The 16,984-nt window shown below is 35.8% G+C and overlaps 1 protein-coding gene across 2 annotated transcripts in view; it reads right to left on the reverse strand.

The window, feature by feature from the left end:
* Nucleotides 1–16,984, reverse strand: part of STXBP6 (syntaxin binding protein 6) — a 94,934-nt gene that overhangs the window by 13,246 nt on the left and 64,704 nt on the right. For both annotated transcript variants that reach the window (XM_041402605.1, XM_041402616.1), the window contains 2 exons: nucleotides 11,504–11,634; nucleotides 9,470–9,635 (listed from right to left, as the gene is read on the reverse strand). In XM_041402605.1, coding sequence (XP_041258539.1) covers nucleotides 9,470–9,635; nucleotides 11,504–11,634 — 297 coding nt within the window. The remainder of the gene's footprint in view (nucleotides 1–9,469; nucleotides 9,636–11,503; nucleotides 11,635–16,984) is intronic.

The following is a 16,984-nucleotide window of genomic DNA, read 5'->3' on the forward strand; positions in this document are numbered from 1 at the left end:
CAGAAAGGATGCCTAAGTGATCAGAAAGATAGGACATTTATAAGAAGTACAATCTTCACTGGATTTCCAGCTTTGAAAACTTGAATCTGAAATTAAATCTGAACATCAACTTCTCAATTTATCTTTCAATGATAATGTACTTCCCAACTTCTACTTGATCCATAAAATCTCACAGCCTGGACAGGAGGACTGCCATGGACTTTCACTTTCTTTGAAAGTAAACAAAACACTTTTGTAAGTCTTTGCACCTGAATCTGGAAAGTGTATGGCCTTCAAAAAGCATTAGTTACCCAGCCGGGTAACTATTTTAATGTAAGTGGTACATATTCTGCTCTTAATTTAGCCTTTACCAATCATGCAACATTAAGAGTCATTGTACTCCCAAGGGACATAATCAATGGTTTCACCTTTGTAAAAATCTTATTCTACCCTGAAAAGTAATACAGGTTTCAGAGTAAGAAGTGATCTCAAATTTAAACTGGTTACAGTACTTTCCCCTGTCCACATATGAGCTAGGCAATTTCTTCTGACACATCTGGATCTTTTAATATCAATATCAAAATTGGCCAGAAACAGATGTAAATATAAAAAGGTGGGCAAATATTGTGTATTATGTTGAGGCAAAGAAACTTGAAAATTCATCTAATCCAGTATTTTGTCCAAAGCATGTAAGACAGAAAAAGGAAAAAAAAAACCCAAAATCAGTATATTATAATTGCTTTATAAACCTCAGTAAAACTATTCAGATTTGACCCCACACTTTTCAGTCTTCCTGATTTGCAACACATGAAATAAAGCCTATCAGTCATAGTAACATAGAATACTTTATATTATAGCATGTTCTAATAGAACCCTAGTTTGTCACTTCATTGCTTCTGAACAATACATTTACATCTGCACACGATTTATTTTTTTTGTATCTGAAATCCTGTACTTTTAGCACCAAAAGAGGGCAAATTTATCTCAACTCTTATATGAAGAAAAAGCATATTTTGTTCCTGCTAGTAGTTAACTAATACCTATAACCCTGAAAGTTAAACAGATGCTAGCAAGTTATTTGTAACAATAACAAAGAACACCTTGTGCATCGCAACGTTATACTTTTAAAAAGGTCCTACCAATTAGAGAGTATGTACGAGGCAAAATTATCATCCTGACTGTTCAGCATCTTCATTAGCAAGCAACAAAACAAGACAAGCCTTATTGACAACAGAGATAAATTTCTTTCTCTGCTCTCATCATGGCTAAGGAGCCATATCAGCTCCTTAGATTTGCAAGGTACATTTCAAGATGGGAAAAAAATAAAAATCAGTCTAGTGGGTAGCATCCTAGTTCTTGTTTAACCTATTTTCCACAAATTAAAACAAAGGTACATGGTTTTCCTGGATTGACTGACTGAAGAATGTGCATATATTTCAGATTGCTGCAATGCCTGCAGTACAGGGTCTTGCAAACAATACTTCACAGGTTCTTCTGGGTGCAGCTATCAGAGGACCTCAGTAGATGCTCTGATTTCCAGACTGCTATAAGCTGAATTATGCTTGACATGTTTGCATGAGCTTTATTAATCACAACTTTGTTAAAATCATCTAAATGAGAAACTGACAGAATAAAATTTCTTCACTTTTGCACTACTATCAAGCATGAACCTTGTAGAGCAATCACAGTATCCAGGTACTCAACAGCCAACTAACCATGAGTTGAAGTTCACAGTGAATGAAGAGAAGTCTCCTATGGTCCCAGAAGGGGGATAAGGGAGTCTTATCCTTAAGACCTTAATTTGTCTGAAGTGAAAGCATATGCTACTAAAAACCTCCAGTAATGATTCTCCAAACTGGCAGCCTTAAGTTAACAATGTAGAGAACTTCAAACTCTGTACCTTCCTAACCAAATCAATAACCAGTTTTAAAGCATCACATTAGCACCAGCCTTAAAGGAGAAGGAAGGAGGGGAGAAAGAAACAGAAAGAATAGTGTTTATATAGGTGTGCAAACTGAGGGTATGTACTGATTAGCAAAACTAGCACCTGGCCAAGGTAGTCATTTTGTATCTTTGCCAAATGTAAATAAAAGCAAACATGGAAAAACCATTTGATGTCAGTGGTCTGGAAGTGGAGAGGGAACATGTAACACAGATCCATCAACTATATATTATTTTAATGAATAAAAATACGTAATGCAGTAAAGTCCACAGTGAGTGAAGGTGATGTACATCCAATCTGTTTTGTATTTTATGAGTAAGTTTAAATACTACTACTGTGAAGAGAGAGACAGAAAAACCAATAAATTACCTATTTAGGAAATTACTATCGTGCCACAGTGGGCCTTCTAAAACAACCCTTTTGTAAGTAATTCTGAAAAATCCAACACTTCGACCTAAGACATCACCAAGACTATACATCTGTGTCTTATTTATTAATATTTTATATTAAACAATAATGCTAATCCATGAATATCAAAATATCAAGTTTGCAACTAAATTCTGTGAGTTATTTTTCAAGTGGCTTAAGTAGCCTGGGAGACATTTTTCCCTGCTACCTAGACAGATGGTCTACAGTTCTGTATTTTATATTTACCTCTTCTAAGTCAGAAATCTAAAGAGCTTAGAAAACTGGGTTAGGAACAAGCTTTCATATACATGTTCATTTGGAGACCAAATGAAAGATCCTAGACACCTAAAAACTAGCTGTTTGTTTGAAGTCAAAGAAGAGTAGAGACTAACATTCTATTCCAATGTGGATGCTGAATACATATAAACAAGATAGGATAGAATGACACTTAATATTGAAGGAAGGAAAACAGAATTAGAATTAAAATGGGCTCTTTTAAGCATCAGCATCGCCAACAGACTTAAAAAAAATTATGTACACAGAACTGAAATGGAGGAAAGAGATGAAAAGTTGGAGTATTTTATTGTTCAGCAGTAAAAAACTTAATAGTGTTTCTTATGTTAGTAAATAAGACTATCCAAACAAGGTCTTCCACCTTCTCATGTCAATATGGGAAGTGTTAAAGATGAAGAAAATCCTAAAATGCTTCAGAAGAGAAATGACCTATACTTTCGAAGTAGAAAGAGAGCCATTATACATACTGAATTGATCCTGTGTCAACAAAAGAAGTTGGGAAGACTGAAAATGTCAACACTAATGAATTCCTGCTAGTCATAAGGAATTACAATGTACTAAGTTTAGAATGAGTTTTGGAATGGAGAGAATGCTGGACAACAGTACAAATTAATTCACACTTCCTACTGACTTTGTTTTGATACACAGTAATGCCATTGCCTTATGACTTCCATAGGGACTGATAATGAAAAACATGGTATACAGGATTTTCATAAAGAAGATCAAGAAGTGATTCTTTAGACAGATCCTTTCTGACAGACTGGAAAAGAATTAAAATTCAAAAAGGTAAGAAAAGGATAAGTCTGCAGCAATTCATTAAGCACAATATACATCTGCTTATTTCAAATGAGCTAGTGGCTGTGTGCTTTACAAACAAGATGAGGTCAAATATTCAGAGCAATGCCATTAAGAAAAAACTGTTATTTAATGCTTTATTTGAGTTTTCTGGACTCAAGTAACCTGAGAATTTATGCAAAATTTATTCTCAAGGGTATTCAAGCTAAGAAGCTCAGAAGTATTGAGAAATGGATCTGGGTTCATTCAACAAAGTATGCTCCATAGAGGTATTTTGAATAGTTATTACTATTGATGTACCACTTGCATTCACTTTCCAGACTGGGAAAAATGCTGCATTAAATGATGTCTAACAGTGAACTAACATAGAAACATGAAATACCAGGAACAGAAAAGGAAGATTTTATGTTTTGAAACAGCTGGCCATTCAGGAGGTGGATTCTTCCCTTTTACCAATGTGTCTATCAACCAAGACTGCTTTTTTTCCTTCTTTATAAGAAATAGAAAAGCAATTCTATTTTACATTTCTAATAGCTCCGAAGTCATTATGAACATGGGCAATCACCTTTTCACATCAGAGGTCAGCCAGATTAAATGAAGTTTTATATAGGATGAAAAAACTCTCTCTGGTCTTGCTTGGTTACACACAGAGGTGACCAGAAAATAGCTTTCACCAATCAAGTAATGCTCAGCAGCACAAAACAGAACTGTCATCCATCTCATTTTAGGCAAAAACTGATGAATTCCAAAATGCTGTAAAATAGATATTCAAACCTAAGCCTATGTTTTAACCATACAAAAATGTATCTATGTAAGTATAAATATACTGAGTATATGTAAATCAGACTTGTACTTTCAAAATCTATCAAAACCACAAAACTAATGAAGCTAGGTGAGGTGAAACAGTAAAGATTATCTCAGTAATAGAAATCAGGGTAATATTGGCAGTGGAGAGCTCTGCCACTATGATCATAAATTACATTCAAGATAAATTCTACCTCTGGGTAAGAAGCACCTCAAGAAGTCCTTGAGGTGGGCTGCCAGGACTGACAAACTCAGTGTGTCATAACTCAGGTGTGCTAAGAGCAGTCAGTGAGTAAAGAAGAAAAACATCAGCCTTCAGCTTACTTATCATCAACTTTCTATAGGAAAGCACAGCAAATAGTAGCTACCAGGAGAGAGCATTTCAAGCATGTTGCAACCTTTTTATCAATATCATCATTAGTTTATGAGTCCAGGCAGCTGTATTTCATCTTAACTGTATAGCTGGAGGATGTGATCTCTAGTGTTCATTCCCTGTAACACAACATGGAGCCAGGCTAGTTTTCCTTGTCATAGGTAGGATTTTCATAGTTAAGGGTTTTCTTATTTTCTTTATACTTTAATTTATTTTTTTTTCATGATCTGGTCTTAGTGCTAATAAATGTTCAAATTTAAAAAAAAAAAAAAAAAAGAAAAAAGAAGAAAAAAAAAAGGCTGTTATTTAGTTTTCCAAGCCAACTACATTCACACACTTTGGGATTCTTCTAGGGTGCAACATCATCGTAGCATTTGATGTCTCTGCCTTTCTACATCAATACAGTATTAAAGTTTAAGCAAATTACTGAAATTAGGAATTAATTTTCCCTTTTACAGATTTCATTTGTCTGTCACCCAGGACTGCTTTTTTCCGTGTTTGAAAGAAACAGAAAAGCAATTATGTTTTATATTTCTAGCAGTTCTGGAAAATATATAGAACAAGGACTAAGGGCTGAATGAACAGGTCACAAATTCCTTACAGAAAATCTTATCTTCTCCCACTAGTGTTCTTAATTACTGGCACTGATGCCAGGACAAGTTGTTACTGTGTAATGTGTATTAGTTATACATTAAGGAAATACCTAACTAGGATCAATTTCATATTAACACAAACTTTACCTGCTTTCCAAGCTAAAAATGTATTTAAGCTAGTAAAACTTTAAATTCTAATGTAATACATTTATAAAATTAATTCTAACTTAAGTAAGCAATATTTTCAATTAAAATAAGATTTATACTAAATTACAGTCTAACCAATCAGACACTTTCAGAATCAGTAACTATAACAAAGCACAGAACCCCAGTCTGGATCTGCAAACTTCAAACCTAACAACTAGATTAAAAAAAAAAAAAGAAAAAGAACCACATTTCTATGGCAAACAGCAATATTCTGCATCTTGAAGATAACACCTCACTTAGACCTTCAGTCTTCAGAAAGTCAAGCAAATATGTTGCTTAATGCTTTCTACACTACTTTTTCTCAGAGTCATATGGATCAGAAAAAGGAACCAACCTTTATAATGATAAATGTCCCTTCTCAATTTATGTGTCCCTACAGATTTTGCAAAAACATAATGGACCTTTTTTTTTTCCTTACAAGTTTCTCCTTTTAGAATTTAATTTAGAGCTCAGATTATATGCCAAATTTCTATCTCAAAAAAGATCTCGACTATTCTTATTAATTCGAATCTCAATACATGTCTTATGTGTTTAAGATGACTAAAATACATATAGTTAAGTACAACTGCAAACAGAACTAATATTAACATGAATATGCAGGGCATAAAAGCAAGCATCTGAAATGGTCTTTGGCAGCAGAAAACATGTATAATATTTTAATCTCTAAAATGACAATAACTGAGTATTTGGTATACGTTAGCATGAAATACTTAAATAAAATGAAAAAAAAATTTGTTTCTGTATGGGAACATTGCAAAATTTGGTTGGTCAATTCAAAACAGAAAAACACCAAAATAACAGATACTGCAGATAATTTACCTTTGTTGTTGTTGTTTTTCGTTTGTTTTTTAATTTTTTGGGGGTCAAATTCATTTCTATCAGAAATAATTTAAATGTGAATGTCTGCAAGAGTAATATGTTCAAATACACACTTTTTTCAATGTCAGGTGACAACTGAAACGCACAACCAACTACCACATATTTGACAGGAGGGAGGGCAACAATTGTCTTTTTTCCCATCTTAATTCACAGAATCACAGGCCTGGGTTGGAAGGGACCTTAAAGATGATCTATTTCCAAACCCCCACCAAGGACAGTGATGCCACCCACTACACCAGGATGCTCGAGGCAATTTCTAACACAAGTTTTAGTTCATCTCCTTTGGTCAGTCGTTAATCTTGCTCTGTATGGTAAACACCACTATATGCTTAGCAGGTCTCAAATGTGGTAAGCCAAGATGAGTAATACTGTATGGAAAAAGTACTCATTACCATTCTCACACTGGCATTTTATTCTTGGAGGAAAAATAGTGATTCATTAATAACTCCTGCAGGATGTCCTACAGAAAAGGTCACAAAGGTAAAGATGTCATCATTTTGGGTTTCCAAGAATATTTTGATTAATTCAGCAGGACAATTGTTAAATGCCAATGTGCAGAGGTAGGACAAAGCTTAAAACCAAACGCATTTCTAATATACATCTAAAGGTGGCAGCAAATGTTTGTTCTTTATTATCGGGCCAGAGTAAATCTCTAAAGAGCTTCAATCGCTGTACCTCAAGGCTCTATCCAGAAATGAGAGTCAAATGCATCCTCAATGTCAGTTTAATGCTATGTCAAGAATCAAGCTGTTCCAGTGAACACAACCTCTAAGGGATCAAATTTCTGCATACCAGCCATCTCCAACTCTGCTTTGCAAAAGTAATACAACCTGATTAACATGGCTACCAAATAAAAATACAACACAAAGATACTCCAAATTATGCACATTCCAGTATCAGAACCTGTATGTTATAAATTTACACAAGGGGAACAATCAGTCAAAAAAAGCCTTCTGTCCCCAAAACCTGCCTTTCTTCTCCACCATAACATCCAGAATGCATGTAAGCTACAGAGAGGGCTCACCTAAATTCTAAACAAAAGACAAACCTGAAATATTTAGTATATGACACTAATAGGAGGAATCTTGTTACAGTCTGCCTAAACTTGAATTTGTTCTTTGTTCTCAGAATTAGCACCCACACCTTCAGTCAGCTCTCATTACTGCTGCAAGTATTGATGTCGTTAATCAAGTTACAGAAAACAGTCTAGCCTATTCAACTCTGCAGACTATAATGACACGCAAATGAAAATAAGGCAAAAATGATTCTGCAGACGGAGAGTCAGTGGCAGGGCTCTTGTCTACAGGGGCAAAAGTGTGTGTGTGTGTGAGAGAGAGAGAGAAAGGAGGTAAAAGGAGGAAGGCCATGAAGAAGGTCTGGAGTTCCACAGAACACCCATATTTACTTAAAGTTAAGCCCCTAAGCACTTCCTGCAGGAGTAGCACAAGTTTCACTTTCTTCACACTTGTCCTTCAGGAAGGAACAAGGTTCAATAAGACAAGTAGGCTTGTAAACAAGCCCTTCAGGTTCTTTCATCTTCAGTTCCACTTAGGAAAAACTGTTCTTTGGTGGCATTTTTTTTTATTTTTGAAAATATGCATTAACTACAAGATACACATTACGTACCTGCCCATGGGCAGATGGGCATATCTATATAATGACTTACAAGCCCATGTGGGTGCGTGCATATATATATTCTAATAAATTATTTTTTAAAAAACTTGTAGAGTATTAGAAGTTAAACTGTCAAACCATCAAAAAGAAAGTATTAATTTCACATCCCCACAAAATTCACAAGAATATCACTTTAAATGTTATGCTGCCTTGCCTGAGGGGATGAAGTGACAAGCCTTGAAATCTGACCACACTAAGATTTAAGTATGATTTGAATATACTGCTTTGACTAGCTAGCAAAAAACACCAACATAACAGCAACAACAAAAAACCTCAAGTTGTAAATTCTCAACTGGACATAATATAGTTCAAACTATATCCTCAGGTCTATGTTCTTTGTGTTGCTTGGCTACATTTGGACCTTACTTTCTCCAGTCAGGATGAATTTGAGCTTGACAAGACATTTCAACAAATATATTCCAGAAAATACCTCTTGGTATTTCAGGTTTTGGACTAAATGGGTTTTGATACAAACAGCTGGCTCAGTGAGGCTGATACACAGCAAGTCACTGAAATTTAGGGTCAACTATTACTTTGTTTACGGTTTGTACGGGTTCTGTCAAATTTAAACCTACCCCCAGGGAGTGTATTATCCAGTGTGAGGAAAAAGCTGATTCTGTGAAGAACAGCAGAAGCACTGTATCCATGAGCAGATTTATTAGTTTCTATGCAATGTCTGTATGCAGCACTGTGTGTGTACATACACAGACCAGACTTGCTCCCAGTCAGAATGACATGCAAGGAATATGGAAATGGTCACCATCTGCTATCAGAGGATTACTGAATACTCCCACTTGATCTACAAAGTTATGAAAGGGAGAATGTGGGTGTGCTTCATGGGACATGGTAGGATCTAGTGTGTGTTGAAAAAGCAGAAGTTAAGCATATATTTATGAACCTCAGTGGCAATTTTTTTCCACTTTGATGACACTTGTTTAGGATAAAGTTAATACTGCATCAGTTGAATCAGGAACTCAATTTTGGACAGGTCAAGCTTAGAATAATACAAGTTCAAAGGCAAAATGTGTTGTGCTTTATTAATAACAACTTATTTGCAGGAACGATGGAAGTGAGAAACAGATAACCAACATGAGACTTCACATAGGAAATAGAAAAATTGTAGAGTGTATCTTCACTCACTAATGCAGCTCCTTCCTCACCATCACACCAAGAAGAAAACAAATTCTGCTCAAAAGTGGAAAATGAAAGAATAAGAGAAGACACAAGAAATATTGTACATTGTTTCTTAGATTGAGACTACACTAAAAGAAAACTATTGATTGATGAAGTTATCTGTATCTGTTATCAGTTTCAGTAGCTAAAATAAAAGGAATGCAAAGGTAACAGAAGCGTGTGAAGTGGTGCTTGGTGGAGCAATGTTGAAGCCTAGAAGTTTACTGCTAAGTTAGCATGTTCAGACCCATGATTTCAAGATGTCATTAGGCTGCAAGCTTATCTGAACACAGAATAAATCACATGCAAATAATTTCATGTCCAACTGCAAAGCTTTGATTCACTTACCTCCCATAATTTTAGATTGGCAGTTGATAAATTCTGGCTTCTTGTCTGTAAGGTATCGCTGACAAGTGTGATGTAGAACCTGAAAGAATGTGCATTTTTCTGAAGCTGTGTTTGCTACCCATTGGTCAAATGCATTTTCAAATAGTAAATCAAATTCTGGGGAATCCTAGAAGAAAAATAAAATAGACTGTTATTATTCCTGTTTTAAAAACGATTTAGAGAAAGATATTTTTTAAAATGTACTGTGTTACAAAAAGCAGAAAGGTCATGCAACTAATAACCACCGTGGTATTACTGCACATTTTTAAATGAAAAAGACCGAACAGGCAGGAAGGTTTTTTTACTGTTATTTTTAATGAGGAATAGTCAGCTATGACAAAAATATCTGAAAACAAATATGATTTAGATCAAAAAATTAAAAGCCAAATTCTCATAAGAAGCCATTGCTATCTTCAGATATATAGTTATTTGTTTCCTCTGTATTATGCAAGCATTTATGTCTCTCAACACAAAATCTATGGTCACACTGTTATAGAAGATGTGGATCTGCTCTCCAAGCTCATTTGTTTGGTTGAGCAAAGTCCTAAGCAAATAACAAGTCCTAGTTATTGATTTAATGCATTTTCATAAGGTGTTGCAAAGGACTTAGGATAACATGAGCAAAAGGCTGCTCCCAGAACAAATCACAGTGCAGCTCAATACCAGATTCAGCTGCCAAAATAAAATTATTTTACGCAAGAAGTCATGCTATACATTTAATATTTGTGAGCCATTGTTTTGCAATCTAATCTAGTAAATGTTGTTTTCCAGTTGATGACACTAGGAATTCACAGGGAGATGAGTTTGAAGGAAACATTTCTAAGGTTAAGAGCATAGTAGGATTTCCAATCTGTTATGTACATGGCTGCATAGCAGATGCTGTAAAAGGACCTAAAACTCTTATGCCTTATCTCTTTGTAATTTCACTTGTGTTCATAGTTCCTTTACCCACAGAAAATATAATCTCACTCCTTGCATTTTATAGGGTAGTGGCTAAGGGCTTCTTTTTCGTATCAAGTCTTTAGGTAGTAACTAGACTTGGTACTAAGGACTTAGGTACTAACCAAGACTTGGGTACTGACAGAATTTGGTGCACCACAGTTAAGATGCTTAGGTGGCTGATTAGAGCACAACTTTGAAGAAACAAGGGAGCTAGTCACAAAAATATTTTGCTATAAAAAGAACACAAAATCACTTTGTGAGCACATAATATAAGCTACATTTTTAACTTCTAATTACGACGCTTTAGTACTGGAGCATTGCATTCATAAACCTAAGACATATTTGTACAACCTCATCTTGAGACAGCTCAAGGTGAGCTGCACAGCCCAAATTAAAGGAATAATTCCACAGCTATTTAATATAGGGTTAATTTGTTTTATTTTATTTTTGGTATTTTTTTTGTTTAAATCAGTGTTCATTTGCCATTTGCAGCTAAAGGACACTACCACATTTGCTAGCATAAGATAAGGAATGTAGAAATATCCGAGGAAAGGACTGTCCTAGAAAAAATGCAGGATTCACAAGATTTCACAAACTTGAATCTCAGCAAACTTGAATCTCAGCAAACTTGAATCTCAGCAAACTTGAATCTCAGCAAACTTGAATCTCAGCAAACTTGAATCTCCTCTGTACTTCTACCTATTCCTCTATCTCACAGCACAGCTGCATGCCAAAGTAGACCCCAAGAGGCTTAAAGCTGAAGCAAACAAGGCTCTTATTCTGCTCTCTACAAAGAAAAAGCAGTAAGGAAAGTATGGAAAGACAAGAAGAAAAAAATCCACATGACTGAGTTTTAGCCTCCTCCCATGTTTCCCATTAAAATTTACTTCACATATTCCATGTAGCTGTTTCTTTTTTGACAATTTGCACTTAAACCTGCATTTTATATTTCAAAAGATCAAAAGATACCTTTTAAATAGAAAGAATGCCTGGCTCACAAACCAGTTACATAACAGCTCAATTTTCATTTTCTAGAAAACTGTTCAAACTCACCCGATTAGGGTCTATTCCGTTGACCTGGCGAAGCTGCTCGAGCATCCACTGCGTTCTCCTGACAAAGGACGTGGAGCCTTCAAACTGCTTCACCTTTGTAATAGATGCTTGAGCTGGTTTCTTGTTTGTCACTGAACATACAGAAAAACACATAACTAAAATGGGTTTTGTGATTCAAGAACATGCTGTTTACTTCACTTATCAGTAGCTGTTTTGCTGGTGTATTTTCTACAGTGTCCCACGAAGCAAATACATGTCACTGATTCTGACAGCAGAATGCATTATCTTTCCAGGATAACATACTGAAAAGCACATACCTCAGTGTCACAATGGTGGTATGATGCCAAACAAGCTCTTTAGTACTCAAAATTGGATATATTTTAGCCATTATCAACTTAACTTACCACCATCCTGTAAAAAAAACCCAGTGCTACAACAAAGGTCTGTCCATTTCATTCTAACAATCCCAGAATCACAGAATGGCCTGGTATTAAGGGACCTTAAAGACATCCAGTTCCTATCTCCCTGCCATGGTCAGGGACACCTGTCACTAGACCAGGTTGCTCAGAGCCCCATCCAGTTTGTCCTAAACATCTCCAGTGACAGGGCACTGACCACCTTTCTGGGCAACCTGTTCCAACGCCTCACCACTCTCCCAGTAAAGACTTTTTTTTTCCCTAATATCTAACCTAAATCTACTCTCTTTCAGTGTGAAGCCGTTTCCCTTTGTCCTATCACTACATGCTCTTGTAAAAAGTCCTTCTCCAGATTTCTTGTAGGCTCTCAGGTACTGGAAGGCTGCAATTAGGTCATTTCAACGCATTCTGTTTTTCGGGCCGATAAAACCCAATTCTCTCAGACTTTCCTCACAGGAGAGGTGCACCATCAATTACCTTACTGTTCTCTTTTCCCCAAGCTAATTTGCTTAAGTTTCTCACATTCAGCACTGAGTATTAACAATTTCTTTCTCATCTTCTCAATTTAGGAAAATAGAGAAGGAAAAAAAAAACCCCAACCATATGACCATGTAAGTATATGTACCTTATTAAAAAAAACCTGTTACTTTAGACTGAATTTTACATTGCTGATTGAAAAAAAACAAAGTATTTTTCCAGTCTTTTCACAACATGTTACATGTAGGTCACGCTTGTATAATACCACCCACATTTGTGACATTTGAGTGCCAGCCAAGAGACATAGGTATATGCACTGTAAATCCACCAAGTCAGACAACAGTCAGTGAAAAACACAGGTACAAGAATTAAGCAACTAAAGTTTGTTTGACACCTTCCCTTCCAAATATTAGGTACCACAAACAAAAACCATGAATAAGAATTATATTACTTATTATAAACAAAATGTATGTTAAAACCCACAAAAAATGTATGTTAAAAACCACTGCTCTGATTTTGGAAAAGAATAAAAAAGGCAATACAATGCTTAAATCAGTGTATCATTAAGTCAGAATTGTGTTTTCAAAGAGTACTTAATAAGGCTAACTTTTCAACAGCAGGAAAATTGACTTCCTGCATTAGATGTTTTCTCTAAACAAATATTCTTTTAATCAGTGTAACTCCATGGAAGTTCTATAAGCAGCTTTAGACACTTTCTGTAGTCCAATGTGTATTTCATTTACATGTCACTTATCTGTTGCTGTATGTTAAGTCACTCCCAAACACATTTCTACTTTCTGTGAAGAAAAAATTTGTATAATCACTGTATCACATAATCTACTAAAGCTGGTGTGTCATTTATTTTTTTCCTACCTAAACTCTTTCCAAAAATAATTTTACCCATATGGTCCACCAAATAAGAGTATTATTGGAAAAGTTGCTTTTCTCTGCTTTTAGATGCTGGCAGTCAAAGAGAGCATCTAAAATAATCAAGACTTAAACAGCAAGATTGCTTATTTTTGTGCACTCTATTTGCCCAGACAACCAGGAAAAGTAACAGGCTTCCCACTCTGAAAAGGCATGCAGCATGCACTTCGGCACCCAGAGACACAGTTAAACACTAAGTAAATACTGCTGTAATACCTTATCATTCCATGAAGTTAAAAAGCTAATATTGGTTCTTTGAATGAAAATTTAAAATGCACAGATCACTGTGTTGTTGTTAAATGTTCTTTGGAATACATTAGCAAAAGCAGATTAATATGAAAAGCTCTTTTCAGTATCTCAGATTTAGGTGTTTTCAGTTCTGAGTGTGTCTGTGAAAGTCCAAACACCCTTAATGAGAACTAAACTTGATAAACAGAAAATTCATTCCAAGGAAATTTTAGTAGGAAAAAAAAAAAAAAAAAAAAAGAGATACTAGCATTCAACAAGGGAGATAATTGTTTTTAAGAAGCTACCTTGGAATAGGAAGCACAGCTGGACTCAGTATATTGATCAGTCTATTGACAAAAAAGAAATCTCACTGGTAGTGGAAGCACTGCAAGCCAAACTGGTGCATGTTGAAGTAGGTGGTTTAGAATCTTACATCAAATGGTACAGAACACAGAAGATCAATGTAGTATCAGAAAGGCAGCAGCAAAATTAGACTAGAACAACTACTGAAATGCAAAGACTGCTATTACTAAGAAGTGAGATTAGTATTAAAGACTCATTGCTTGCTCCATGGCCCATGCATCCAAATACAACAATCCCAATAATGCAGGGGTGTTAGGAAACCTATCTATACCTATAGGGTATATACAGGTTCTGTTTCTACTTCAAACCCACACAATCGGGAGTGAGAAACAAGCTCACAGACTGTACAGGTTTATGTGTCTATTCTCCCTAAATTTACTCTTTGTATGTATTTAAACACTTTACAGCATTCTACTAGACCGAGTTTCACATATCTTCTACAAATCAGTACTAATTGAAGGCTATTTAACAGTGGCTCAACTTTTATGGCCTGTGGATTATTCTCTTTCCATGCAAAATGGGCAATGATCTACAGCTAAATGAGCTATGTATTAAAAAGAAAAAACTGTGCATACTACATGTAAGTCACACATAATTTTATAACGCCAGCAGCTCTGCAAAATAAAGAGTTTGACACCAGGAAGCACTAGACGTTTCCCTCCCTCAAGAGTCTCATGGATAACCAATCACGAAATGTATTGCCTTAACCTTTAATACAGCAAACTTCCTATTGTTCTGGAGGCTTATACATGACATACATTCAAGTGCTCTTGAAAATAGGGGACATTAATCTTTCAAGGTGAGAATATAAAATTTTACACATGATATTTAAACACTAAATGTCTAATCTCAGCATCTCCAGAAACTGATTCGTTTGACATATCCAGAATCTACTTCCCCTAACTTCTTTATATAGCACTTTTAACAATCAATAAACAGCAGCTTTGTCTTCATTTGGAGCCATTAGTGCTCTGTACTGCAGTGAAAGATTCACATTACATTTCCAAACTTCATCACCTCCCAAAAAAGCCTATTAAAGATAAACTATAAAAGCATCTTGATTAGATGATTGTTTCTGTATCATCCACCACCACATAACTCTGAAAAAGGCCAAGAGGGCTACTCCTCCATGGAGGAACTTACAAGGACCTTGGGTATGTCATCACCTGAGGCAGAAATTCAGTCTTAAGCTAAATGGTGCCATCCTCTTGGGAAAACAGCAGATCCTCCTCTACATCTCACTCATGATTACTGTGCACAGTCAAACAGATCTAGTTGCATTTCACCTTTCAAGTCTTAGTATTTTAGGAAACAGCTAGCATTTCTATGGCATTCAAAAAACCAGCTACTCACGAACCCACCAAACATGCTTTAGAAGTCCATGACAGCTTGACAGTAATATGGCAGTCACTGTAACTCTGAGAAACCCTTTGGCAGCCAGGGAAACCATCCTCACTAGCTGCTCGTTATCTTGCCTAAAAAACTAGAGCATTTCACCAGCCACTGAGTGGGAGTTATCTTGCAGACACGTAAAAAGTATTTTCTGAAAAAATGAAAAAAAGTGGAAGCAATTACATGCACCTAGACACATTCCCTCTCTGACAAATCACATACACCTAGACACATTCCCTCTCTGACAAATCATTTAGGCATTTTTGCTAAAATCTTACATAATCATCATCTATCTTAATAAAAGCCAATATTTAAGCTATGCTTCAATTTTAAGTGGGTTTTTTGTTTGCTTTGCCTTTTTTAAAAACTGTAACACTAAGCCTTCAAAATAACAAGCTATAACAGTGTGGACAAAATACATTTACTTGGAACCCATAAATAAATGGTCGGTTCATGGGGCATTTCTACATGTCATAGATGGAAACAAGTTTTTTCTTCTTAAGCAACATACAGCTATCAGTGAAGCAAGAAAATGTGTGAGAAATCAGCTACTGCAATTTATGATGGAAGACACTGTGAGGTTGGTGACTTTTCTGTTATGTTTGTCCAGCTGCTACTTAATCTGCAATGTTGTCTCAGAGGACAACACACAATTAACTTGCAAAAATGTCCCAGAAGTATGAGAAAAATATTTATTGGATTTTCTTTCAAATGCCGAAGTACAAAGGCTCAAAGAAAAGACATTAAGTTATCAATGAGGGCTTGCCCCCATTTGCTATTTTTACCTATATAACTCCAAAGCAAAAGGCAAGAAAAGATAATCTATCTCTATTCCCTTGGCATAAGAAGGTGTTCTTCCTGTCACTAAGACAACCTTACAATTGTTTTCCCCCCATTTCAAAATCCTACCCTCCCTGTTTTCTTCCCAAAGCAAGGAAATGAAGACTAGGCAGGGGAAAGGACACTCACACATCCCCTTAACCCTTGTATTACTCTGTTCTGCAAGGCTACAAGGAAGTTCAAGCTACTACTATTCAGGTCACATGGTCCCCAAAGTATGGTCCTGGCAAGCAACTTCCAGTGTTTCCTACAATAACTTTCCAACAATCAGAAAAATTAAGGTGACAATTAAGATGGAGCAAACAGATGCATTCTTGACTTATTTAGGTCATGAGAAGTAAGATCCAGATATACATGAAACTGTCTTAGTATACCATGTGAATTTTAGGAAAGCTGCTTCCAGTCTGCTTTACTTGACAGTTGTGAGCTTTGCTACCTATCAATTCCAGCTCTGAGTAGGAGCACCAAAACTTGTAGTGTTTCAGGTTTTCTCAGAACAGGTTCAACTAATACTGATTTAGTGTGCAGTCTGAATTAATGCTAGAACTTTGAGCCTTCCCACTGCCATTGTCCAGTGGGATTACCTCTTGCACACCTGCCACACTTCTTAGATCTCAACGATCCATATATAATAAAAAGGGATGCTCTGAGAAGACTGTGGCAAAATTAATTTAGACTTATGTTGCCACTTCCAGCATTAATTTTTTTTAGGTATAGAGAAAAGAAAGGATATGTTTGCAGCAAAAGAGAGCTAGCCTCACAGAAGATAAACAAAACCAGCTAAAACTGGGGCATGTTTAAATTCCCGCTTGCTGGTCAAGTCTTGCAGGTGTCAAAA

This window comes from Onychostruthus taczanowskii, unplaced genomic scaffold (genome assembly GCF_017590055.1).
Source record: "Onychostruthus taczanowskii isolate IOZ18803 unplaced genomic scaffold, ASM1759005v1 scaffold1, whole genome shotgun sequence".
In the NCBI taxonomy this organism is placed as follows: domain Eukaryota; kingdom Metazoa; phylum Chordata; class Aves; order Passeriformes; family Passeridae; genus Onychostruthus; species Onychostruthus taczanowskii.